This window comes from Ovis aries, chromosome 6 (genome assembly GCF_016772045.2).
Source record: "Ovis aries strain OAR_USU_Benz2616 breed Rambouillet chromosome 6, ARS-UI_Ramb_v3.0, whole genome shotgun sequence".
NCBI classification, from domain to species: Eukaryota; Metazoa; Chordata; class Mammalia; order Artiodactyla; family Bovidae; genus Ovis; species Ovis aries.
In genome coordinates, this window is record NC_056059.1 from 116,488,358 (window position 1) to 116,513,110 (window position 24,753).

General features: G+C 49.2%; 1 protein-coding gene across 17 annotated transcripts in view; it reads right to left on the minus strand.

The window, feature by feature from the left end:
* The window catches only part of GRK4 (G protein-coupled receptor kinase 4), a 59,726-nt gene extending 34,996 nt beyond the window's left edge, over nt 1-24,730 (minus strand). For 11 of the 17 annotated variants that reach the window (XR_006060223.2, XR_006060220.2, XR_009601191.1 and 8 more), the window contains exons 1-4: nt 24,144-24,730; nt 12,680-12,775; nt 6,441-6,553; nt 3,165-3,242 (exon numbers count right to left, since the gene is read on the minus strand). Coding sequence is in view for 4 of the 17 variants with exons in the window: in XM_027971278.3 (XP_027827079.1) it covers nt 3,165-3,242; nt 6,441-6,553; nt 12,680-12,775; nt 24,144-24,195 (339 nt within the window). In the remaining 13 variants the exon portion in view is untranslated. Of the gene's footprint in view, nt 1-3,164; nt 3,243-6,440; nt 6,554-12,679; nt 12,776-14,301; nt 19,270-22,524 lie in introns of all 17 variants that reach the window. The other 6 variants (XR_009601192.1, XR_006060222.2, XM_060417709.1 and 3 more) reach the window with 4 other exon arrangements.
* Nucleotides 24,731-24,753: the final 23 nt, after the last annotated feature.

Below are 24,753 nucleotides of genomic sequence, written 5' to 3' on the forward strand. Positions count from 1 at the left end.
AAAAATACAAACCTTCACTATTTTTTAAAATTGAGTTGCCTTCTTACTGTTGAACGGTGCGAGCTGGTTGCGTGTCCTGGATGCCCGCTCCTAGTCCGGCACGGCCGGCACGTATGTCCCCCACTCTAGGCTGCCTCTGGCCTTCGTGGTGCTCTCTGAAGAGCTGTACTTTGACGAAGTCCAGTTTATCTGTTTTTTCTTTTGTCGCTGTCCTTTCAGTGTCACATAGGAGAACCCACTATCTACATCGAGGCCGTGAAGCTTTGCACCTCAAGTTCTACAGCTAAGAGTCACACCTGAGAGGTTTCCTCTAGGAGCAGTATGGTGTTCACAGTCAAGTTACTTTTTGTATACAGTATTAAAGAAGGGTCCAACTTCCTTCTTCTGCACATGGGTACCCAGCTGTCCCAGCACCATTTATGGAAAAGACTCTCCCTTCCCCGAATGAATAGTCCTGGCAGCCTTAAGTCAACTGACAGTCTGCACACTCTCAGTTCTATTCTGCTGATCTATACATCTGTCCTTACGCCAGGACCATACTGTCCTGTAGCTTTGTAGTAAGTTTTGAAATTGAGAGGTGTTAAGTCCTCCAACTTTGTTTTTGAAGATTGTTCTAATTGTTCATGACCCTTTCAGTATGTGTATTTCTAAGATCTACTTGTTAATTTACTAAAAAAAAGAAATTAAGATTTTGATACAGATTATATTGAATCTACAAGTCAATATCAAGTCTTCTGGTCTATGAACACAGGATGCCTTTCCATTTTATCACAGCTCTGCTTTACTTTCTTTCAATGATGTTTTGAAGTTTTCAGCGTATTAAATGTTGCACTTATTTTGTTATAAGCAATTACTGCAAACTATTCTATTCTTTTTTATGCTATTGTAAATGGAGTTGATTTAATTTCATTTTTGGACTTTAAATGAGTGTATAGAAACACACCTGAATTTTGTTTAGTGATCTAGTACCCTGCAACCTTGCTGAATTCATTTACTAGCTCTCGCAGCTTTCTTTCTCCCTAATGTGTATGAAGACTCAGGATGTCCTATATACGAGTGCTACGATCTGATGTGTGCCCCAAATATGCATGCTGAATTCCTAACCCCCAAAGTGGCGATACTGGGAGGCAGAGCCCTTGGGAGGCGTGTAGATCAAGAGGATGGAGCCCCGTGGGTGGGGCTGGAGCCCCAGAGACACCTCCAGAGGCGCCTCACACCTCTTCCACCACGTAAGGGCACAGCAAGGACGTGCTGGCTAGCAGCTTCAAGGCCTGTGAGCAGCAAATTCCTGCTGTTTGTAACCATCCTGGAGTGTGAGATCAAGTGGGCCTTAGGAAGCATTACCACAAACAAAACTAGAAGTGATGGAACTCCAGCTGAGCTATTTCAAATCTTATAAGATGATGCTGTGAAAGTGCTGCACTCAATATGCCAGCAAATTTGGAAAACTCAGCAGTGGCCACAAGACTGAAAAGGTCAGTTTTCATGCCATTCCCTAAAAAAGGGCAATGCCAAAGAATGTTCAAACTACCACACAGTTGCACTCATCTCACATGCTAGCAAAGTAATGTTCAAAATTCTCCACAAGAGGCTTCAACAGGATGTGAATAGAGAACTTCCAGATGTACAAGCGGGATTTAGAAAAGGCAGAGGAATCAGAGATCAAATTGCCAACATCTGCTGGATCACAGAAAAAGCAAGAGAGTTCCAGAAAGAATCTACTTCTGCTTCACTGACTATACTAAAGCCTTTGACTGTGTGGATCACAACAAACTGTGGAAAATTCTTAAAGAGATAGGAATACCAGACCACCTGACCTGCCTCCTGAGAAATCTGTATGCAGGCCAAGAAGCAACAGTTAGAACCAGACATGGAACAACAGACTGGCTCCAAATTGGGAAAAGAGTCCGTCGAGGTTGTATATTGTCACTGTGCTTGTGTGACTTAATGCAGGGCACATCATGCGAAACGCCGGCTGGAGGAAGCACAACCTGGAGTCAAGACTGCCAAGAGAAATATCAGTAACCTCATACACGCAAATGACACCACCCTAATGGCAAAAAGTGAAGAGGAACTATAGAGCCTCTTGACGAAAGTGAAGGAGGAGAGTGAAAAAGCTGGCTTAAAACTCAAAGTTCAAAAAAGTAAGATCATGGCAACTGGTCCATTCACTTCATGGCAAAGAGAAGGGGAAAAAGTGGAAATGGTGACAGACTTGATTTTCTTGGCTCCAAAATCACTGTGGATGGTGACTGTAGCCATGAAATTAAAAGACACTTGCTCCTTGGAAGAAAAGCTATAATAAGCCTAGACAGCATACTAAAAAGCAAAGATATCACTTTGTTGACAAAGAGTCTGTATAGTCAAAGGCCATGGTTTTTCCAGTAGTCACATACAGATGAGAGAGCTGGACCATCAGGAAGGCTGAGCAGGAGAGAACTGAACTGTGGTGCTGAAGAAGACTCCTGAGAGCCCCTTGGACGGACAGCAAGGACATCAAACCAGCCAATCCTAAAGGAAATCGACCCTAAATAGTCACTGGAAGGACTGATGCTGAAGCTTAATCTCCAATACTTTGGACACCTGATGTGAAGAGCTGACATTGGAGAAGACCCTTATGCTGGGGAAGATTGAGGCAGGATAAGGGGGTGACAGAGGATGAGATGGCTGCATGGCACATGAGTGTGAGCAAACTCCAAGAGATAGTGAAGGACAGGGAGGCCTGGCAGGTCGCTGTTCATGGGGTCGCAGAGAGTCAGACGCGACTGACCAGCAGCAGAAGCAGGCGTCTGCTGCCCCCGCCCGCTTCCACACTTGCTGTATCAGCCAGGATAACTCTCCACGCTGCACCTTCCTCCTTGACAACTTCCCTTGCTATTTGAGTTTTTCTTCAGAAAAGGTGAGGAAGAAAAGAGAAATTAACAAAAAAGATTTAAAAGCTACATAAGTGAGACCTCTCTTCTACAGCTCTCAGTGGGCTGTCTAGTGGCACAAAGGTTCCCACAATGAGCGAGTGGCAGAGATGGTTCAGACCCCAATGGGCCTTGACTTCAAAGTAAAATGGAGTCATTTCATTACTTACTTATTCCAACGAAGTAGACATGGCAATGTGCTCTAATTATTTAAGTCATTTACAAATCTTTATGCTAAAGAAGGAAACGCACCTTTCCCCCGAAGAATGTGTCCAAGACCAAGAGCCCACAGTGTCTTTGGTCCTCATCAGCAGCCACTTCATATTCTGCCTGATTGCAGAGACGACAGAAAAGAAAAATGTTAGTTAAGCTTCTTTGTGGACTTTGTAAGGTTTCAAAATCCTCTGACTTGTGGGATTGACCTGGTGCCTTGAGAACCAATGAGCAGCTCTTCTGGTCAAGTATCTGCAGCTCTTCTTTGGAAAACTGATGGCCACGAGGGGAAAAACTGGTCTGTTTTTAAAGGATCGATAATGTAGTGGGCTTCCCTTGTAGCTCAGTCAGTAAAGAGTCTGCCTGCGGTACAGGAGACCCGGGTTCGATCCCTGGGTCAGGAAGATCCCCTGGAGAAGGAAATGGCACCCCACTCCAGCATCCTTGCCTAGAAAACCTCATGGACAGAAGAGCGTGGTGGGGTCGTAAGGAGGCGGGCACAACTGGGCCACTAACAGCGTAGTGAAGCGACACGTGCCGCGGCCCTCCCTGTGCCACACTGCGTGCCCAGCCCTTAGATGTGGCCAAGTAAAACGGATTGAGATGAGCGACGTGGGCTGGCCTAGGCAATGGCGTGTTAGGAAAGCCCAAGACGCACTCGGACACCTGTGTGCAGTGCTCCCAAGGAAGTCAGTCCGCAGCTCCTGAGCAGGAGCCATTCACACACGTGTCAGGGATCAACCGAAGGGCAGGCGACAGCACCCAGGCCAGAAAACGAAGTCACAGGCAGCACCTGATCAGTATCTAAACACCCATCGAGGATGAGCAAGGAACAAGGAATGGGAAGGCAGAGAAGAGAGAGAGAGACAAGGGGGAGATTGCCAAGGCCGAGATAAGAGAGTCTCAACCAGTCGTCCCACAGCATCCCCAGCCAGGGAGACAGGAGGATGCAGAGGCCTCACGAAGCCCAAGTTCTGCAAGTGGGACCCTGGAGAGCAGTGAAGCCGGAAGCCAGATGGAGCTGAGAAGCAGGGAACGAAGACCCAGGGAAGCTGCTCTACTCAACGCGCGGAGAGGACTCCAGGATGAAGGGCTTGGGCCAGCGTCCAGCCTCCTCCCTCGCACTCTGCTCAGGCCTGGCACAGGGGCCGCGACCTCGGCTGGCTGCCCTCCCAGAGCCGACTTCATGCTCTCCATTCAAGGCGTCACACTCACCAGCACACTGACCAGCACGCTGTTTACTCACAAACTGCCCAACTCAAGTTCCTGGCGCTCTAGAGGCGATACAAGGGACAATCGACAGGAAAGAAAGTGCTGTGACTCCGCGATGGCCTCCAATGTGTCAGCCAGACTGGTGACCATCCCCAGGCACTCAAACACTAACCCAGTGTTGCTGGGTATTTGTAGATGTGACCAGAATCTCTCTCAGTTGGCTTTAATCCCAGGTAATCTGGGTGGGCTTCGTTCAACCAGTGCAAAGGCCTTTCAAGCAGAGCTGAGGCTTCCTCGAGAAGTTCTGCCTGAGGAGAGCAGTTTCACCCCACCGCTGGAAAGTCCTGTCCTGCCCTTCCTGATGGTCTGTCCTACGGATTTCCCACCTCCAGCCAGATCACACCATCATGTATGCTGATTCCTTGCAATAAATCTCTCAGCCTATCTGTTCCCGTTTCCATGTCTTTCCTCGGCCCCTGACTGATATAATTCATTCAGCAAGCACTGAGAGAGGAACAGAGCGAACAGCTGTATCAGCAGCCAGGAGAAGGGAATGGGTAAGATGCTGTCTGTCCACTCAAGGAGCCCAAGGAACCCGGCATCGCCCACTACAAGGAGAGTCGGAGCCGCAGTGATGCCTGGTGGCATACACTGGGGTGGCTTATGCACCACGAGGCTACCGTCGAAAAGCTAACCCTGCCGCCACAGCCAGCAAGCCAGGTACCTAGCAGCTAAGGGGGTCATGATTCATCAGAAGACTCGGGTGTACACCTCAAACTAACACAGCACTGAACACCAAATGCAGTCCAACGCAAAAGAGAGAACGTTTTAAAAGGAAGCACGCATGCTCAGTCACTCCAGTTGCGTCCAACTCTGCGCAACCCTCTGGGACCATAAACTGCTGGGCTCCCTGCCCATGGGACTGCCCAGGTGAGAACACTCGAGCGAGCTGCCGTGCCTTGCTCCAGGGGATCTTCTCAACCCAGGGATGGAACCCATGTCCCCTGTGTCTCCTGCACTGGCAGGCAGGTTGTTCCTTACCACTAGCGCCATCTGAGAAGCCTTAAGAAGGAAGCTCTGACGGCCTCCCTCCCAGCCATCTCTCAGCCCAGTCCAGGCACCAGTAAGGAGAGCCGGGGAGCTCCCAGAGCAGGAGCAAACAATAAAACAGGCAAGGGCCCCATACAGTTTTCTGAAAGAATACATGCTGCTACTGCTAAGTCGCTTCAGTCGTGTCCGACTCTGTGCAACCCCAGAGACGGCAGCCCACCAGGCTCCCCCGTCCCTAGGATTCTCCAGGAAGAACACTGGAGTGGGTTGCCATTTCCTTCTCCAGTGCATGAAAGTGAAAAGTGAATAGGTACGTATTTCTAAAAAGCTAAGTCAAGGGAAAAGAAATGGATAAAATCCCATGATATAGGCTAGTACCTTGCATACAGTATGGAGTCAATACATATTTGCTGATGTAACGAGGACAGGCTAAAGCGGAGAGGGAAGTGTCACAGTCTGGGCACAACTAACTGGAAGTAAGAGAACTTTTATTAATGAATTCTACCGACGCTGCACTAAGCTGCTTCTGAAGTTCACAGTTTTGAAGCTTCTAGCCTTGCCGGTGCTATCGCTATGGTTTCAGAAGCACAGCATCTCTTAACCTAGAAGGAAGTCAGGGTGGACGTCGAGCTGGAGGCACAGATGTCAGGCAGACGTAGAAGGACGGCCGACCCCATTCACTGTGACCCTGCTCCCTGCGCTAGCTGTCCTCCCTGTGCGTGCTCTGGGTGGGAGCGTCTCCAAGCACTCAGGGCGCCTGGAGGAGGCGGCTCTACAAGCGCTGGCTTCACCCCTACTTTAGCCTTCTTACAAGGGAAAGCAGCGCGTTTCAAAGCTACGTCGTAAACACCTTTGATTCTCCAAAACTTGAGCAGGAATCTGTATGAGCTACTACTTTATCCGCTCTAACCCAACGTGGCGCGACGCCAGGACAGCTCATCTCTGTGCTCTCGCCGCGCTGCAGGGTCTGACCGCCTTAGAGAGCTCTCACACTAGTTTTCAGTTTCCAAAAGCACAGGCTCGGGTGACTCAGCACGGTGATGAATCACTCACCACTGCGTCCAGGAACTCAATCCGCCTCTTCAGATCCCCTTTCGTGTCGCAGAACTGCCTGAAGAGAAGTCTTCCGATCGGCTGCTTGTCACAGAGGCTGCTGTAATCCTTCTCTGGGTGAAGAGAAGACAACACACACAGCTTTTCGGAACCTCACTACTTTTACCTGACACAATGCACGTCAGAAACAGCACTCGCAGCATTACTGTTGAGACCACAGTTTTGTTTACTAATTCACACTGGGCTATCACGAATATTTAAAATTAAAGTGCCAAGGGCAGCTGGAAGAACGGATGAAGAAAGGTGTACGGAGATGGACTGGGAATTCCCTGCTCCCTACACAAAGGAAAGGGGGGTTCCCTGGGGAACCGAGGGGCAGGAAAGGGCGCTGGGTCGGTCCTCCCACGATGCCACCCACTCCGTGTGTTAGGCACAAATTACACGCATGTGAAATACATCACAGGAACGTTCTACCTTAGATTTTGAAAACTTTTTTGTTTTGATACATTTCTATTCTTTCACAAGTTAACAGATATATTTTTTAATGACTTTTTAACTGTCTTTTTTCTCTCTGGTGGGATGATATATTGTATACCTTACCTTACCCCAAACACTCATATTATCTTGTGAACAAGGCACTAAGATTTAGCGAAAGTATCACAAGGACTATAAGGCAAAATTGTATGTTCAACATAGGTTTATTTAAACTTCAGCAAGAAAATCAGTTGCTCTTTTAGCAGTGGCTCTGAACTTGAGCATAATTAGGTTCAGATATCCCTATGGCTCAGATGGTTAAGAATGTGCCTGCAAAGCAGGAAATCTGGGTTCGATCCCTGGGTCAGGAAAATCCCACGGAGAAGGGTACGGCCACCCACTCCAGTGTTCTTGCCTAGAGAATGCCATGGACAGAGAGTCAGACAGAACTGAGCAACTAACACTTTTGCTTTTTTCACATCCCTAAACCAGCTATAAAGGTGAAGAAGTAAGTGAAACTCATGGAAGTCAAGCGGGCCCTAACAAACTCCTCAACTAAAGGGTTTATTAACGCCAAGTGTAAGTAGGAACAAAGCCCCGTTTAGGTCACTGGCTGCACGTGGGGGTGCGGCCACGGATATGAAACCCTGTTTCCCACTGCACAGCTGCTTGCTTCAGCAAATGTCCGCAGCAGCTTGGCAAAAACTCTGCCACCCACTTGATCCAATTCAGCTACCACATTTTATTTAGGGACACTCACTCACTACATTTAAAGCACACAGGACATAAGGTCGTTAAAGGGGTGATGTTTTCAAAAGCTGAGGTTTTTTTGGTTTGTTTTTTGTTTATGGCTGCACCTCGCAGCCGGTGGAACTTCTTTGACTGGGGGACCAGGCTTCCAGCCCTGGCCCCTGCAGTGGAAGCGTGGAGTCCTCACCACTGGGGGACCAGGCATGTAACCCCTGACCCCTGCAGTGGAAGCGTGGACAGCCAGGGAAGCCCAGAGCTGAGAGCTGGCAAGGCTTTGCCCCCACACTCGGAGGTTCGTAGATCTTCCCGGTTTCCAGCGGGGTTGCAGATGGAGCACGGGTTTGCTGGCCTTCTCACCTAGGCTCCTACTCAAAGGACCAAAGACAAAACCACAACAGAAAGGATGAAGCCTGACACGGGAAAAAGAATGCAGGTGTCCTTGGGAGTTAAGAGACCTGAGGACTGCGTGGGCTTCCCAGGTGGCTCAGTGGTAAAGAAACCGCCTGCAATGCAAGAGACACGGGTTTGATCCCTGGGTCAGGAAGATGCCCTGGAGGAGGAAATGGCAACCCACTCCAGTATTCTCACCTGGGAAATGCCGCAGACAGAGAACCCTGGTGGGCTAGTCCATGGGGTTGTAAACAGTCAGACACACACACATACACACGAGCAGGGCGCAACTGAGCAACTGAACAACAGCAGGAAGAGAGAAAGCCAAGAGCGCAGGCCTGTTAAAGGAACAGGTGAGTCCTCAGAGACAAGGGAGCCCGCCCGGGGGTCTGGATCCCGGGAGCCCCGCCGAGGCCTGAACACAACTGCAGTCCAGGGGACTTCTTCAGGCTGAAGCCTCTTTGCAGAATGTGGGTATCTGACAAGAGAGATGCTCAGACCCTGAGGAGGCAGAGCCCGGCTGGAGGAGCTACATGCTGAGCTGGTAAAGTGGAGCAACTCTGTCTGTGGCCCCTGGGACACAGGCTCCGTCTGGACGGGACCTCGCTGACCCACCCACCTTCCAGAACCCCATGCAAGAGAGGGGTGCCCAGGAAAGCCAAAGCACATGGCCACAGAGGAAGCCCCTCTCTTAAGTTAGACACACATTAAATTTTGTAATTACGCATACATGAAGTTTATAATTAAACATACACTCGACTTTCCCAGGCCCAAGATTAAAGGCTCCAATAAATGTTAAGCGTGACAAAAGAAGGCTGACCCAGAGGTAGAGACATCTCAGAGGCATTCCCAGCAGTTAAGGAGAAACAAAACCTCTGAGAAAGAACAAAAAATTAACCACAAAATGTAAAGATCCAGACGGACACAGGAAGCAGTAAAAATTACTTGAGGAGCTGTGGTAACAGAGTAAGAGAGAAATCGAAGAGGACAAAAGGGAAGCCAGAAAGGGTAGCTCGCAGGTGCAAGCAGAAGGAGCAAGGCGCAGACAGACGGACGGGAAGCCGACAGCTCCGTGCTCCTTGGCAGAGAGCGAGTCCATTCAGAGCATTGTCTTCTTTCTGGCTCCAGCCACGCTTAACAGCTTCTAGATCGCACGGACCTGTAATGTTATACTCCTGTACCAGATTTTAATTTGTTAGGACAATCTATGGACCAAGATACACAGAAGGCAAACGGCTGACCCCACAAGCAGTTCAGAGAGGCTGAAAGAGGACACGCAGGGAGGCCAATGTGGAGGCAAACGAAGCTTCAAGGGAAAAAAAAGGCAGCTCACAGCTTCAAAAGGCCTAGATGCCACACAAGGAGTCTCCCTCCGTCCGGGAAGAAGCGGACAAAAACAAAGTACAGGAGAGAATCTCCTCCTCTCACCGTACGCCAGGGCACCTGTAAGTCCTCTCCGCAGATCGTCGCGTTTGACCTTCACAGTTATACTTACAAGTAGGGCATTCTGAAGACAGCAGAGACCTGTGGGACATGCTCATGTCCGAGGGCCATCTGGAAAGACCAGGCCATGGGCGGGGAGAGGGGCAGCAAGCTGGGACCGGGGTACCAGCCAGCAGAAGCGCAGTGGTGACCTGAAGGAGGCAACAAGCACGGGAGGGAAGGGCCAGTTTCTCACAATAAACTGTGTAGGGAACTAGGTTTAAAGAAGGTTGAGAAGTGCTTGCAAACGAGACTCTCAACCAGGGCTGGACATTCTTGCAAACGAGATGTTCTGCCCAGTGTAGGGAACTAGATTTAAGGAAGGTTGAGAAGTGCTTGCAAACGAGACTCTCAACCAGGGCTGGACATTCTTGCAAACGAGATGTTCTGCCCAGTGTAGGGAAGTAGATTTAAGGAAGATTGAGAAGTGCTTGCTAACGAGATGCTCAGCTAAAAATCCTGTTGTTCCCGTGGGAAAAGAACATTGCATTGCACACAAGGATGTTTCTCTGATTCCTCAATAGGAACAGACCTTGGGACAAAACGGATTCTAAGTTGATAAGGAAGTTCCCCAAAACAAAGTCTTAGCTGCAGTAAATAAGCCAAGGTAAAGGTTATCTCGCCCTGCGCCTGCGCACTGTATAGTCTCTGAATCATAGTGCTTGGCAGCTTGCCCTGTAGGGGGTTGTACAAAGGATATAAAAATTAAGCAGCTGTAAGAAGCAGGTGTTAAAATATAAAGATTTAAACCACTCTGCAGTGTTGGTGTGTCATTCCGTCGCTGACAACTGTCTCAGAAGGCAACTGGTTCCAGTTCCAAGTACCTCAGCAGTGAGGCGGCAACGACAGGGAGGGCCGCTCTCGGGGACGCTGGGGAAATCGCGGGCTCAGAGCAGCCAGCCCTGAGCCGCAGCAAGGTCTGCATCGTGTGTGCGGCACAGGCAGACGGAGGTCCTTCTCAGACACGTACAACCTCCAAACCAACACCACTGAACTGTACACTTCAAAACGGTTCAAGTGGCCACTTCTGTTATGTTTATTTTTACCACAAGTAAAAAAGACTTGTACATGAATAACTTAGGCCACCTGATGTGATGAACCGACTCACTGGAAAACACCCTGATGCTGGGAAAGATTGAAGGCGGGAGGAGAAAGGGAAGACAGAGGATGAGATAGATGGTTGGATGGCGTCACCGACTCAATGGACATGGGTGTGAGTAAACTCCAGCAGTAGGTGATGGACAGGGAAGCCTGGTGTGCTGCAGTCCATGAGGTCGCAAAGAGTCGGACACGACTGAGCGACTGAACTGAACTGTAGCCATATTATTCATAACAGACAAAAAATGGAAAACAACTCAATATCTATGAAACGACGAATGGATAAAGCATCATATGTACAGTGGAAGAGTATTTGACAACAAAAAGGAGGGAAGCACTGATCCATGGTGCACAGTGCGGGAGCTCAGAAGATGGGGGTGCGTGAAAAGAAGCCAGCCACACGAGACCTCGTGTCTGGTTCCTATCTGTATGAAATGTCCGGGGTCGGCAAATCCACAGACACAGGAGTGGATGGGTGGCTGCCTTTGGCTGCAAGTGGGGCGGGAATCGGGAGTGACTACCAGCGGGCATGGGGTTTCTTTCCGGGTGGTTAAAATGTGGTAAAACTGAAAAAACTGACCGTGGTAATGGTTGCACAACTCTGTGACTATATTAAAAACCACTGAATTATAGACTTTAAACAGGTGAATTATAGGGCATACTAATTATATCTTTCAAAAATTGCTATTTTTAAAACATAATGAGAAAAAAATGTAATGAGGTTAATTAACAAGGCTGGGTAGGTTTTTTTAGGGGAAAAATACTCTGACTTTATGCTATCTGAAGTTAACTTTGATAGTTAAAATATTTAAACTTTCTTTACAAGGAACTACAATGGTACTAAAGAAAAAACAGATTTTTAAAAAATTATCTTGGAGTAAAGATGTCTTCCCTAAATACAACATAAAGTTCAGAGGCTAAGAAGAAAAATATTGATATATTTGTCTACATAAAAAATTAAAATGTCCATATTGAAAAAATACTGCCAAAAGGCAAGAGCAGAAATAGAAAATGTGTTCACACTGAACATAAAAGGACAGCTCATTTTGCATATGAAGAACTTTTACAAATGAATTGGAAGAAAATAAAACTGAAAAAACCCAAGGAGACTGCTCAACTCCATTCACAATTAAAATGAGACCATTTTTCAAATTACAATTTGACATGAATCTGGGCAAACTTCAGGAGACAGTGACGGACAGGGAGCCTGGCGTGTCGCAGTGCACGGGGTCACGAAGAGTCGGATACGAATAAGCGACTGAACGACAAACGGATGAAAACACTGGTAACAGTGTCAGCAACGTCGCAGGCAAGGGCAAGGGGACTGGGGAATATCCACACTCCGATGCGTATCCTGTGAACTGGAAATCACACCTCTAAACAAACAGTGATGGCCGCCCTCACGCAAGGCTCTACGCACGACTTCTTCGCTCGGGCCAGGACCTGTCGCTAACTCTCACTCTCAGTCTCCATGACACTGAGGCATCTTATTGTTTAATCTGACCACTCTTTTCCTGAAGTTCCCATCGAGAATTCCTGTCCACGCATAGAGAACCGTCTGGAAGAAGAATGAGAAAGGGTTTCCAGCGTTCCCTTCTAGAGGGGATGATTGCTACATTTCTCTTCAGTTCTATCCAGAAGAATGGGCCTATATTACATCTTAAAGAATGGTCTTAATTTTATTTACTTTTATTTATTCATTTCATTGTGCTGCACAGCTTGTGGGATCTTAGTTCCCCGACCAGGCGTGGAACCTGGGCCCCACAGCAGCAAAAGAAAGTGTGGAGTCCTACCCACTGGGTCACCAGGGAATTTCCAAGATCTTTTTAATGAAAAAGTCAATAGCCATACACTTGATAATGTTTCTAACGCACATTAGAAAACCTATGTGGTTTTTTCCTGTGAAGAATCCTGATGGTATAAGGAGAATCTATTATAGAGGATTTGAAACAAACAAGGGACTCAAGAGAAAATAACTTCCAACAAAGGGAAACAGCACACGCCAGACGCGGCCTCCGGAGAAACAGGCGCGCCTCCATACTCACCGATGGACTGGCGAAGCTCACTGCACTGGCTGACGGGCGGTAGTCTCAGCATCTCCCTCCACTTCCTACTACGACCACTTTTCTTGCTAATCCCTCCTAAAAAACACACAAAAAAAGTATTTCTGTAACATTCAGACTACGCATTTCTAACAGCTACTTCCTTCCACTCATGTGTTCCCTGGGTTGGGAAGATCCCCTGAATGGGGCATGGCAGTCCAGTATTCTTGCCTGGAGAATCACATGGACAGAAGAGCCTGGTGGGCTACAGTCCATGGGGCTGCAAAGAGTCAGACGCGACTGAAGTGACAGCGCACGCACGCGCGCACACACACACTGAGAAATGGTGTGAAACAAAACCAGGCCGCGCAAAGGCGGAGGGTGCTCGCTGGGCTGAGATGGGACCAGGAGAGGCCCCTCTGGCTCACACGTGGGCAGAGACCTCGGAGGTGAGGACGCAAGCCTCCGAAAGGCCTAGGAGGACTTTCCCTAGCAAGACAAGGTAGGAAGGGCAATTAGATAATAGTTTAGAAAGACGTTTTTATTTATTTATTTATTATTAGGCTGTGCCGGGTCCTAGCTGCTGGAGAAGGCAATGGCACCCCACTCCAGTACTCTTGCCTGGAAAATCCCATGGACAGAGGAGCCTGGTGGGCTGCAGTCCATGGGGTCGCATAGAGTCCGATACGACTGAGAGACTTCACTTTCACTTTTCACTTTCATGCACTGGAGAAGGAAATGGCACCCCACTCCAGTGTTCTTGCCTGGAGAATCCCAGGGACGGGGGAGCCTGGTGGGCTGCACAGAGTCGGACACGACTGAATCAACTCAGCAGCAGCAGCAGCAGCAGCAGCAGGTCCTAGCTGCAGCCTGCAGGCTCAGTAGTTGAGGGGCAGGGGCTTAGTTGCCCCAGAGCATCTGGGATGGTAGTTCCCCAAGCCGCGATCAAACCGCCATGCCCTGCAATGGAAGGAGACGCCTAACCACTGGCCCACCAGGGAAGCCCCCTTCCTCTTCACTCCTGATGACCTTCCTTCCTCTGAAGCTTCGGCTGTGTGGATGGACACAGGCACTCCCGCTGTCTTCTTGGGGCAGGGGCAAAAAACTGTGCTGTTTGGGCACGACTGAACACTGCGGAGCAAGGAGAGTGGACGTGTTCTGACCGCCTTCGGCATGGACAGGCTTCAAAGCAACCCTGAGTAAAGGAAAGTGAGTGCAAGCCGCTCAGCCGCGTCCGACTCTCTGTGACCCCGTGGACTATGACACTGTCCATGGGACTCTCCAGGCTGGAACACAGGAGTGGGTACCTTTCCCTTCTCCAGGGGATCTTCCCACCTCAGGGATCGAACCCAGGTCTCCCGCATTGCAGGCGGATTCTTACCAGCTGAGCCACAAGGGAAGCCCAAGAACACTGGAGTGGGCAGCCTATCCCTCCTCCAGCGAATCTTCCTGACCCAGGAATCGAACCAGGGTCTCCTGCATTGCAGGATTCTTTACCAACTGAGCTATCAGAGAAGCCAAAGGAAGTTGGACACAAAATAATTCAGACAGTGTAATTCCATTGATATAAATTTCAAAAACAGCTGAAACTAATTTACAGTTATATAAATCAGAGTAATAGTTACCTATGGGTAGGGGCCTGGTGTGCTATACTCCACAGGGTCACAAAGAGTCAGACGCGACTGAGCGACTAAACTGAACTAGAAAGTCCATCTTCTTCATTTCCGAGGGACATTTTCTTAAGAAATTCTGTGTAGTTTCTCAGAAGTCAGCTACAATTCCTATCTTTCGTCCTTTAGAAGGTGGTGTTCTCTCTGGTTTTCTTCTTTACCTTTGAATTCCATACTTTTGGGGTTTTTTGTTTGTTTCTTCATAGTTACCATTCTTATTTTGGTGTGTTTAGTGTGATTTCCTTATCTTTGAATGTGATTTGCCTAGGTGTAGTTTTGGGGGACATTTATCCTACTTGTTTTCTGAGCTTCCTGGATTTGTGGCTTGATGGCTGCCGTTAGTTTGGGGAAATGTTCAGTCATCATTGTTTCAAACCTCTTCCACTTCTTTCCCTGTTTCTTCGCTTCCAGTCTTCCCTTGTGTGCACGTCACACTTTCTGCAGCTGTCTCTCAGTTCCTGGGTGTTCTGATTTCTTTTCAGTCTTTTTTTTTCTCCTTTTCAGTTTCAGGAGTCTCTACTATCACATCCTGAAGCTCAGTCTCTCCTCAGCCCTGTACAGTCTAAAAATGAGCCCACAAAGGCATTCTTCATTTATTTAAGAAACATTATTTACTTTTGGCTGTCCTGGTAATTCCAATGTTTCTGCTTTTACTCAGACTGCGAAGCCATGAAGAAGGTAGGGGAGAAGGCCGACACATCCAACATGAACTTCAACAGAATCACGCTGGCTGGTGTGTTGAGAACAGACCGCAGGGTCAGAAAGGCAGAAGTAAGCCAAAGCAGCAGCAACTGCAGTCTTCCAGGTTGAGGTGGCAAGAGGTCAGAGTCGATTACATTTTGAAGAGAGATATGAAAATAATTGTCCAGTGACTGGGGATGCTGTATAAGGATCAAGGCAATTCTAGGATTTGGGCCTGAGCTTCAACTGAGATGCTGAAAGAAAAAACTGGGGCAGGAGAATTAAGGTTCTAGTTCTGACTTTTTTGTGTGCACTGAGGTCTAGGAGGAGCAATGCCGAGTGGGCAGGTGGACAGGCGATCTGCAGATCCGGACCACTGAGGCTGCTGTGGCAGATCGCCACAGGCCGCGTGACTCAGACAACAAGCACCCGTTTCTCAGGGCTCCGAGCGGGATTTCCGAGATCAAGCCGCCAGCAGATCCGGTGCCTGGTTTATATACGCCTGCCCTTGTTCCGTCCTCACACGGCCTTTCCTCAGTACATGCTGTTTATAAGGGTGTTAATCATCAAAAGGCCTCCCTTGCAACCTCATCCACACACAGTCACCCCGCAAATGCCCTGCCTCCAAATCCCGTCCCAGTGGGCCCCAGAGCGGCAGTGGGTGAGTTTGGGGTGCGGGCAGGGAGCAAGCATTGTGTCCACAGCGGCAGGCTGGAGACACACGTAGGAGAACCCTGATGGCTCCCCAGCCTGAGTGTGCAAGATGACACTGAGACAGAACAGAAAGCCAGGACATTTTCCAACAAGGCAAAACCTGCCTTTTTGAAAGCATTTATTTATTCGGCTGCATGAGGTCTTAGTTACGGCATGTGGGGTCTTCAGTTGCAGCAGGGTGAACTCTCGGTTGTGGCATATGGGATCCAGTTCCCTGAAACCAGGGCCCCCTGCATTGGGAGCTTGGAGTCTTGGCCACAGGACACCAGGGAAATCCCAAGGGAAAACCCACTTTCTCCCACGGTACCAGCTCCAGAGGGCCTCCCAGGTGGCTCAGTGATAAAGAATCTGCCTCTGAATGTGGAGACTCGGGTTAGATCCCTGGTTCGGGAAGATCCCCTGGAGAAGAAAATGGCAGCCCACTTCAGTGTTCTTGCCTGGAGAATCCCATGGGGCAGGGTGCAGCCCATGGTGTTGCAAAGAGTGAGACACGACTGCGTGAGCACACGCCAGTTTCAGAGGAATCACGCAGCTACAGTGAAGTTATTGTCACCCGAGGAAACCTCCCCAGACGTCCCGGACCATTCATCAGCTCAGTGAGGATGAGGTTCGGGAGAAGGCCTTGTCAGACAGGGGAACTGATCTCATCTCATGCGGTGTCTTCGTGGTAACTTTGCAGCCAGGGCAGCTACACTGCCTACCGGAAGCACTGTCTGTGGTCCCAGACCATGGAGCCCTACATCCAGGTCTTGCCTTTCAAACAGCAGATCTGCCGCTTCATCCCAGTGGATGAAAATGACGTGGCGTTAGATGAAGTACTTTACAAAGACTCCTGAGCATCTTAGGTCCTGATGACCGCAGCCAATAATCAAAGTTTCATGCCGGGGAAAATGTATTTTCCCTTGTCAGAAATTAATGGGAATTTCACATTAATGTGCATATGGCCTGCATTGTTTTTAGTATGATACCTAACATGAAACTATTTCTAAAAATCAATAGCAATATGAATAGGACATTAATTAAAATGGAGGCTATCACCATGAGTTTCAGCTTAACTCTGTGATATTCCTCTCCCAGGCTGGTCTTTCTGCTTTGCAGTTTAAAGTAAATATTATAAGGCACCAAGCTCCCATTCAGTGTCAGGGGAGAGGAGACTCACTGGGAGCAGATGCTTTCATCAAGTCCTGTCATGGGCCTGGGTCAGTCTGGCAGGCACACGGAGACCCAGAAACTATTAAAGGACTGGCTGGTGTTTGCTTTGCGTACAAAGTTCCCCAAGAATATTCTCCTCGTTCATCACGGCTTCACTCAATCAACCTGAAATATTATGTCGGACACTTTGTAGTTTTTGATGGTTAATAGACTGAAACCTTTTATGATTTAAATATTGTAATTCAGCTGATTTGTTCCCATCTCTGTTGTTCTGTGTGTCCATCACTTATGAGCTTAAGATCCGATATCCTGTCAGAAATTATTTGTAATTGATGGCGTCTGCTTTGGAAATGAAATTTGGGCTGAAGGTTGGCAGATGATATCAGTTAGAAACAGGAATTTTTTTTTTTTAGGAACAGGAATTAAAATTTTTTTTATTTATTTGGCTATGCCAGGTCTTAGTTGCAGCATGCGGGATCTAGTCCCCTGACCAGAGATCCAACCTGGTCCCCGAGTCGAGAGCATGCAGTCTTAGCCACTGGACCACAAGGAAGCCCCACAGAAAACGGCACCCTGTGGGGAGGCCTGGTTATAATCAGAGACCCAGGAGGCTTCCCAGGCCCTGCTCTCTCACTCACATCCCACAGCCTGCCTTCCACCAGGTCCCGTTACTTCCACCCCCAAATCCTCTAGCATCTGCCCCCTCCTCTCCTCGTCCTGTTGTCCCTTTTGTCCAGACTCAGCATTTCTCAGATGAACTGGGCAAAGGCCCCACCCTGACTTCCCTTGCCTTCAGTCTGTCTCTCTCAGGCTACGCCAAGGTGGTCTTACCGAACACAAAACTGGCCGTGAAGCCCCCTCCCCCCTGCTGGTGGTTTCCAGCCTCTGTTCTCCGGGACTGTCCTCTGGGCCACCTGCGTGGACGCCACACGGCTCCTCGAGCACAGCTGGCTTCTTCCACCCTTTGCACCCCATGTCCTGCGCGTCTCTGGCTGCAGGGCTCCTTCCTCTCTGTTCGTCTGGGAAACTCCTGTTTGTCCTTCCAGGCTCAGCTCGCCACGATCTCTCTTTTCTGTGTTCCCAGGCAGAGTGGGTCCCTTCACCTGTTTAAGCGGCTCTGGCCACGTCCTCTTTATCACATTGTCCTGTGTGTCAATTACTGTCAACCTACCCCTTCACCAGCCTGTGAGCTCCAAAGAAAGGGGACAATCTTTATATTTCTCACACTTTAGTTCAGTTCACTTCAGTTGCTCAGTTCTGTCCGACTTTCTGCGACCCCATGGACTGCAGCACACCAGGCCTCCCTGTCCATCACCAACTCCCGGAGTCCACCCAAACCCATGTCCATTGAGTCGGTGATGCCATCCAGCCATCTCATCCCCTGTCGTCCCCTTCTCCTCTTGCCTTCAATCTTCCCCACATCAGGGTCTTTTCAAATGAGTCAGCTCTTCGCATCAGGTGGCCAAAGTATTGGAGTTTCAGCTTCAGCATCAGTCCTTCCAATGAACACACAGGACTGATCTCCTTTAGGATGGACTGGTTGGACCTCCTTGCAGTCCAGGGGACTCTCAAGAGTCTTCTCCAACACCACAATTCAAAAGCATCAATTCTTCAGTGCTCAGCTTTCTTCACAGTCCAACTCTCACATCTGTACATGACCACAGGAAAAACCATAGCCTTGACTAGACAGACCTTTGTTGGCAAAGTAATGTCTCTGCTTTTTAATATGCTATCTAGGTTGGTCATAACTTTCCTTCCAAGGAGTAAGTGTCTTTTAATTTCATGGCTGCAATCACCATCTGCAGTGATTCTGGAGCCCAATAAAATAAAGTCTGACACTGTTTCCACTGTTTCCCCATCTATTTCCCATGAAGTGATGGGACCGGATGCCATGATCTTCGTTTTCTGAATGTTGAGCTTTAAGCCAACTTTTTTGCTCTCCTCTTTCACTTTCATCAAGAGGCTCTTTAGTTCTTCTTCACTTTCTGTTATAAGGGTGGTGTCATCTGCATATCTGAGGTTATTGATATTTCTCCCGGCAATCTTGATTCCAGCTTGTGCTTCATCCAGCCCAGTGTTTCTCATGATGTACTCTGCATAGAAGTTAAATAAGCAGGGTGACAATATACAGCCTTGACGTACTCCTTTTCCTATTTGGAACCAGTCTGTTGTTCCGTGTCCAGTTCTAACTGTTGCTTCCTGACCTGCATATAGGTTTCTCAAGAGGCAGGTCAGGTGGTCTGTATGCCCATCTCTTTCAGAATTTTCCAGTTTATTGTGATCCACACCAGTCAAAGGCTTTGGCATAGTCAATAAAGCAGAAATAGATGTTTTTCTGGAACTCTCTTGCTTTTTCCATGATCCAGAGGATGTTGTCTCATAGTTGGTAGGCACCAAGACATAAAGTGGGTGTTAGAGAATTATATTTTTAAAATCTAAGGTACTAGAATTTATTAGATTGCTAATGGTAATTACCAGATATAACTTGCACAATAATATGCACTAATCATAAGAATATTGCTTGATGACTTTCTACGAATGTATGTGTGCATGCAATTGCCACCCGGACCAATAAACAGGGCGTGCTCATCGTCCCCCAAAGCTCCCGCCTGCCTCTGCTGTGTCAGCCCCTCCCCTTCCTCCAGGCAATCACCACTTGCACTGTGATGACCGTGGATTGATCGACTTCTCTCCGAGCTCAGGAAATCACGGAGGACTGCAGCCTCTCTGCTCTCCCCTTAACACACGCCCAGCTGTGGCACCCGTCGGCAGTTCTCTTTTCTAAGGCAGTGCAGTATTGCTGAGCTTCACGGCTTGCTCATCCACTCTCTTACTGATACCCTTTGGGTTGAAAGGTTATTTCCAGTTTGAGACGATTATGAATAAAGGTACTATAAACCTTCCAGTACTAGCCTTAGCATTTCCAAGTATGGGGTCAACTGATGCCCCGAAGTTGAACAAAATCTCAGGTTTTGGTCCCTATTTCCAGACTGCCAGTCTAAAAAGACAGCTGACTGTGAGATCGCACTTTCTGGCTCTTGCCAGTGCTGAGGGGTGTCTGAGGCGCACTCTTCTGTCCCCAGCCAGCGTTTGGCATTTGCAGAGGAGAGACTGAGCTAGCACAGTGCTGGGCGCCGGTGGCACACCAGAGGGCGCCCACAGCTGCCCAGGCGCCCAGCGCAGCGAGAGCTTCTCCTGGGCGCAGCAGGGCTGCAGGGGTGGAGCGACCATGCCTTCTGCCGAGCCTCGGCCGTGCCCCAGAATAGCTTCCTGGAACAGGAAGGAAGACGGCTTCGCCAGGCAGGAGTAAAAGCCCAGGGGCATGAACTGGTGTGACCCAGGCTGCTATGCACAAGGAGAGGAGAGCAGGCCAGTGGTCAGGCAGGACCCTCTGGGCCATGATGAACTAAGGCATTCGGACCTGACCTGGGATGAAGCTCCAGGGCCAAATTTTAAACAGGAGATTATTAAAGAAAACAGCTCTGTGTTTTAGAAAGAGTGTTCTAGCAGCCCTGGGGATTATAAAAGAGAAAAAACTCTGAAAGTAGAGACCAGCTAGGAAACCACTGCCCGCAGTCAACTTAAGAGGTGTAGAGAACCATCTAAGGGGGTACTGGGAGAAGACACAAACAAAAAATGAAATAGACAAATAATGAAGCTCAAGAATAAATGAGATTCAAGGACCTCCTGTACGTGGGGATTCAGGAAGAGAACGCTGAAGAATAAGACAAGGAGCCAGGTTCAAGGTCAACTAAATGATCACAGCTGCAATGTGTCAGCTCATCATCAAGGTTCTGGACATAACAAACCTACAACCACAACCACCATGATTATTTACTGAGCACTTTTTAAGCACCAAGCACTCTACCACATTAATCCATGCAGCCCTCCCGCCAACACCGTGAAGTAGGACTGTTCCAAGTCCCAGCTCTGCAGAACAGGAGAACGAGGTGTGGGCCGAGCGGGGGTAGCACCCAGAGGGAACTGATCGCGCTGCCTGGATGCTGCAAACCCTCACAAACGCTAGCTCTTCTCAGTTATCAACCATCAGGCTCTGCAGTCAAACCTGAACATGCCTTAAGCCCTCCGTATCAAGCCAGTCCTTTAGTTTTCAGCACAAATTTCACCTTCTCTTTTTTGAAATTACCAAATTGCCCCCCTTAATCTCCAACTGTCGACTAAGTGCCAATTATATGGCCAGCACAGAAAGGGATAAACAATAAAAGTAAGAGTTCTGTCCTGTCCTTACAACAGATGACAATTTAGCCGAGAATCACTGGCTACCCTGTGCTGTGAACTCCAAGTTCCAGATTCCCAGAGGGCAGAGTGCCTCTAAGTTGGAAGATCAGAGACACGGACAAGAAGGATGAAGGTTAAGTGGACCCCGAAAGGAGGAAAGAACCAAACAAAAATAAGAAGGGCCTGCTGCACAAAAAGTCTGAACAGCAAGCATACAAGAGCATGTCCAAACCAGTTGAAAGGTACATAAGCTACTTACAGAAACCCCTTGCAACCAAAAACCCTGATGAGGAAGCTTCAGCAAGAGACAGCATTAATGATAAAAGGTGTATCAGCTACACGTCAGGCGCTGAACAAACCTTTAGATAAAACTGCAACCTGAAACCTCAACAGAACTGCTGTCAGTTCAGCTGAGCTCAGTCGCTCAGCTGTGTCCGACTTCTTGCGACCCCACGGACTGCAGCACTCCAGGCCTCCCTGTCCATCACCACCTCCTGTACACAAGACCAAAACCTACGTTTAATGTTCATATCATATCCTCCTCCCTGCGTGTTTATAAGGTTAATTTCTTCAAGAGACAAAATGGAGTTAGTCTCCTAAAAGCATGATGTAAAACAATTTCAGCTTCTCATTCAAAACAATTAAAGGTCATAAGTTGCTTCACAAATGCACTGCACGGGGAAAAAAATGCTGAGTTTCAAAAGAAGCAGTGAGTTTTGTATTTTACTTTACGAATAATACGATTTCATACTTCCTTAAGGTGTGCCTGGCATAGTGACACACACACAATTCTTTTCAGTGAGACACCATCTGCCGACACTCCTGAAAACGGAGAAAAGATCTGAACAAACCTGAGGCCAAAAACCGCGAGATTGATTTTACTTGAAATAAATCTAAGGAATGACTGGACTGACAACACTGCAGTTCCCAGGGCCAACATATGACTGCGGGCTCTGTCCACTCGTTTCAAAAGTTAATTTCCTAATATGGAGCCAGAGAAATTGACTGAGGGGTAACTAACCATGAACAGACAAGTGTCCAAGAAGGTACTTTCTGAGAAATACACTACAAGCTCCTAAAGCAAATAAACAGTTTACAACTTGGGTAAACAACCCTAAATCATAACCAAATGCAGCACTTAATATTCACATCTTTCTGACATTTCCGATTCAACTTCTCTAAGCATTAACCACACTGATATAATGACTCCTTTAACACACGAGTAAACACTCCCTGCTGACTTGGAGGTACACCTCGTAAGAGTTATAATACCACAAGTTAATAGTTGAGGGAATAAACTTTAAAACTTCCTTAAGCAATTATCAACGTGGTCCTAGGCTTTATGGCAGAAAACAGTGGTTTTATGTTATTTAGCATTTATAGAATACTTACATGTTCCTCCTTACCTAAGCTCTGCAGCACTGTAAGGCAGTCTGTTTGGTACAATATTCTCTATTCAAACATTATACCCAGACATAAAAGCAGAGCAGAAAGAAAACAGGTTCAGCCTCAGTCAGATCTGATTTCCACGGAGGATGATCCACTTCTATGATCAGTGCTGAGTTCAGAGTGAGGGGCGCCAGACGACAATCAATGCCCGTCTTACTCTAAGGGCTCTCCAGGGCCTGAACAGCAAAGTAGGACCCGGCTTCTTCCTACCCGTCCTCAGTTCTTCTACTCAGAGGGATTCCAGTGAGCACACAGAAGTACTGCGGTCTTGATTTTCAACTCCTAATACAGCAAACACTTTACATAATAAAAGTTCATTACGTCTGAAATCAGAATCCCTTCGTGTAACCCCTAACTTCAGTGGCTAATTCTCTGCATCACTCACTGTGACTTCGAGAAATTCCCGCATAGTGTTTCTGATGCAGTCTCCAAGGTGTGAAAAACCATGCCCATTTTAGTCAAGATCTTTCCTCTTGAAATGGGAAGGAGGTGGCTTAAAAAGAGAACTCCCCAAGTCTGATATTCCAGCTTAACTTCCCTTACACAATGTTAAGCACTACTCTAACCACAAGATGAACTGATTGATGCTTCTCAGCAGCATCACAAGTCACCAAGAATTCCACTTAGCCAACATGTGCACCAGGACTGGAACTTTGAAGCCCTGGGAGACAGAGAACAAAATACTTCTTCCAGACTGTATTAAACACACATCCTCCGGTGGGCACTTACTCTGTTGCCAGCACAAAGATGAAGCGACTGAGCCCACACCGAAGCCCTAAGAGCAAAGGGGCTGAAGAACTATGGGTGGGCTCTGCCGCCAGCCCTCCCATCTCTCCAGGAGCAGCAGAGGAGTCACCTCCACAGAGGACTATACTCCCGGGGTCAGCAAGTGGAAGGGTGGGCCCAACTGCTGCTTCTACATTGCGACCAGCATGAATTCTTCCTAATGTGTTCAATCTCTCCCTAAGCCGGGCTAAAACCCACTCTACACAAGTCTGGACACCATCAAACCTCAAATCCAAGAAGAGATGTTAACAGTCCCCCGCTCCAGTATTCTTGCCTGGGAAATCTCATGGACAGAGGAGCCTGGCGGGCTACAGTCCACCGGGTCGCAAGACAACAAAACACACGTAAGGGAAGGGCCTCCCATGGTGGTTCACGGTATTCTCTTCGGTGGTCCTTTGAAAACCACAAAGACACGGTTCTTTGCCGCCGGCTTTACTGGCTGGTCTGGCCTCCTCTCTTGGGGACAGATCACACTGATCGCCCGAGGCTGAAGCCACACTGCGTCCCGAGGTTCCGGAAGGAGGGCAGGACAGGGGAGCAAGTGCAGAACTGGAGCAGCGCGCGCGCTTCCTTCACTCGGGTCCTGAGGCGGCGCCGAAAGGCGACGGAGCAGCTTAGGCGTTAGGAGCCAGGGCTGACCACTCGCCGACCGCGCACTCCAGGGAGTGAGGCTGCGCGGAAGATCCGGGCGCCGCGGCAGTGTCGGTGTTCCCGGCAGGGCTGCGGCTGCACGGGCTCAGGACTCGGGCGGGGTCGGGGCGCCGCTGTGCACCCACCTTGGCGCGCTCTCAGCAGCATCGTGTTGGCCAAGAAGTTCTCGAGCTCCATAGATGACCGCCGTCGTCGTCGTCTTCTTCGCCGCCGCCGCCTGGCTCTCTCGGCGGGAGGAGGCGGGGGCAAGGCGGGGATCGGCCGCGGGGCGGCCCCCGGGCATCGCCCGCCCGACTCCGCGTCGGGTCGCGCCCTGGGCCGCCGCTCCTGCACCTGCTGCTGCTGCCACGGACCCGGCCACGGCCACGGCCACGGCCACCACCCTCGCCGCCGCCTCTCGGTCTGCTTTCGACGACGCCGCTGCTTCGTACGCTGAGGGCGCCCGGCCGCCTCGCCTCCGGGGCCGGGGGCTGCGGCCGCGGAGCTGGAGGGCCGGTTCCCCGCGGTCACCGCCGCCGCGCCGTGGCCCAGGCTGCCGGCCCCATCGCCCTGAGAGCGGCTCACTGGCCGGGGCACCGCCCCCGGCGGCGACGGCTACTGCCGCCGCCGCCGCCGCCGCCACCTACTCGCACAGCAGCCGGCTTCCCGCCAACGGCTCTTCGGACGAGGGAGCCAGAGCGCCCTGAGGCGGGAGCGGCGCCTCGCGGGCCACGACCGCTCCCAGAAGGCCCCGCG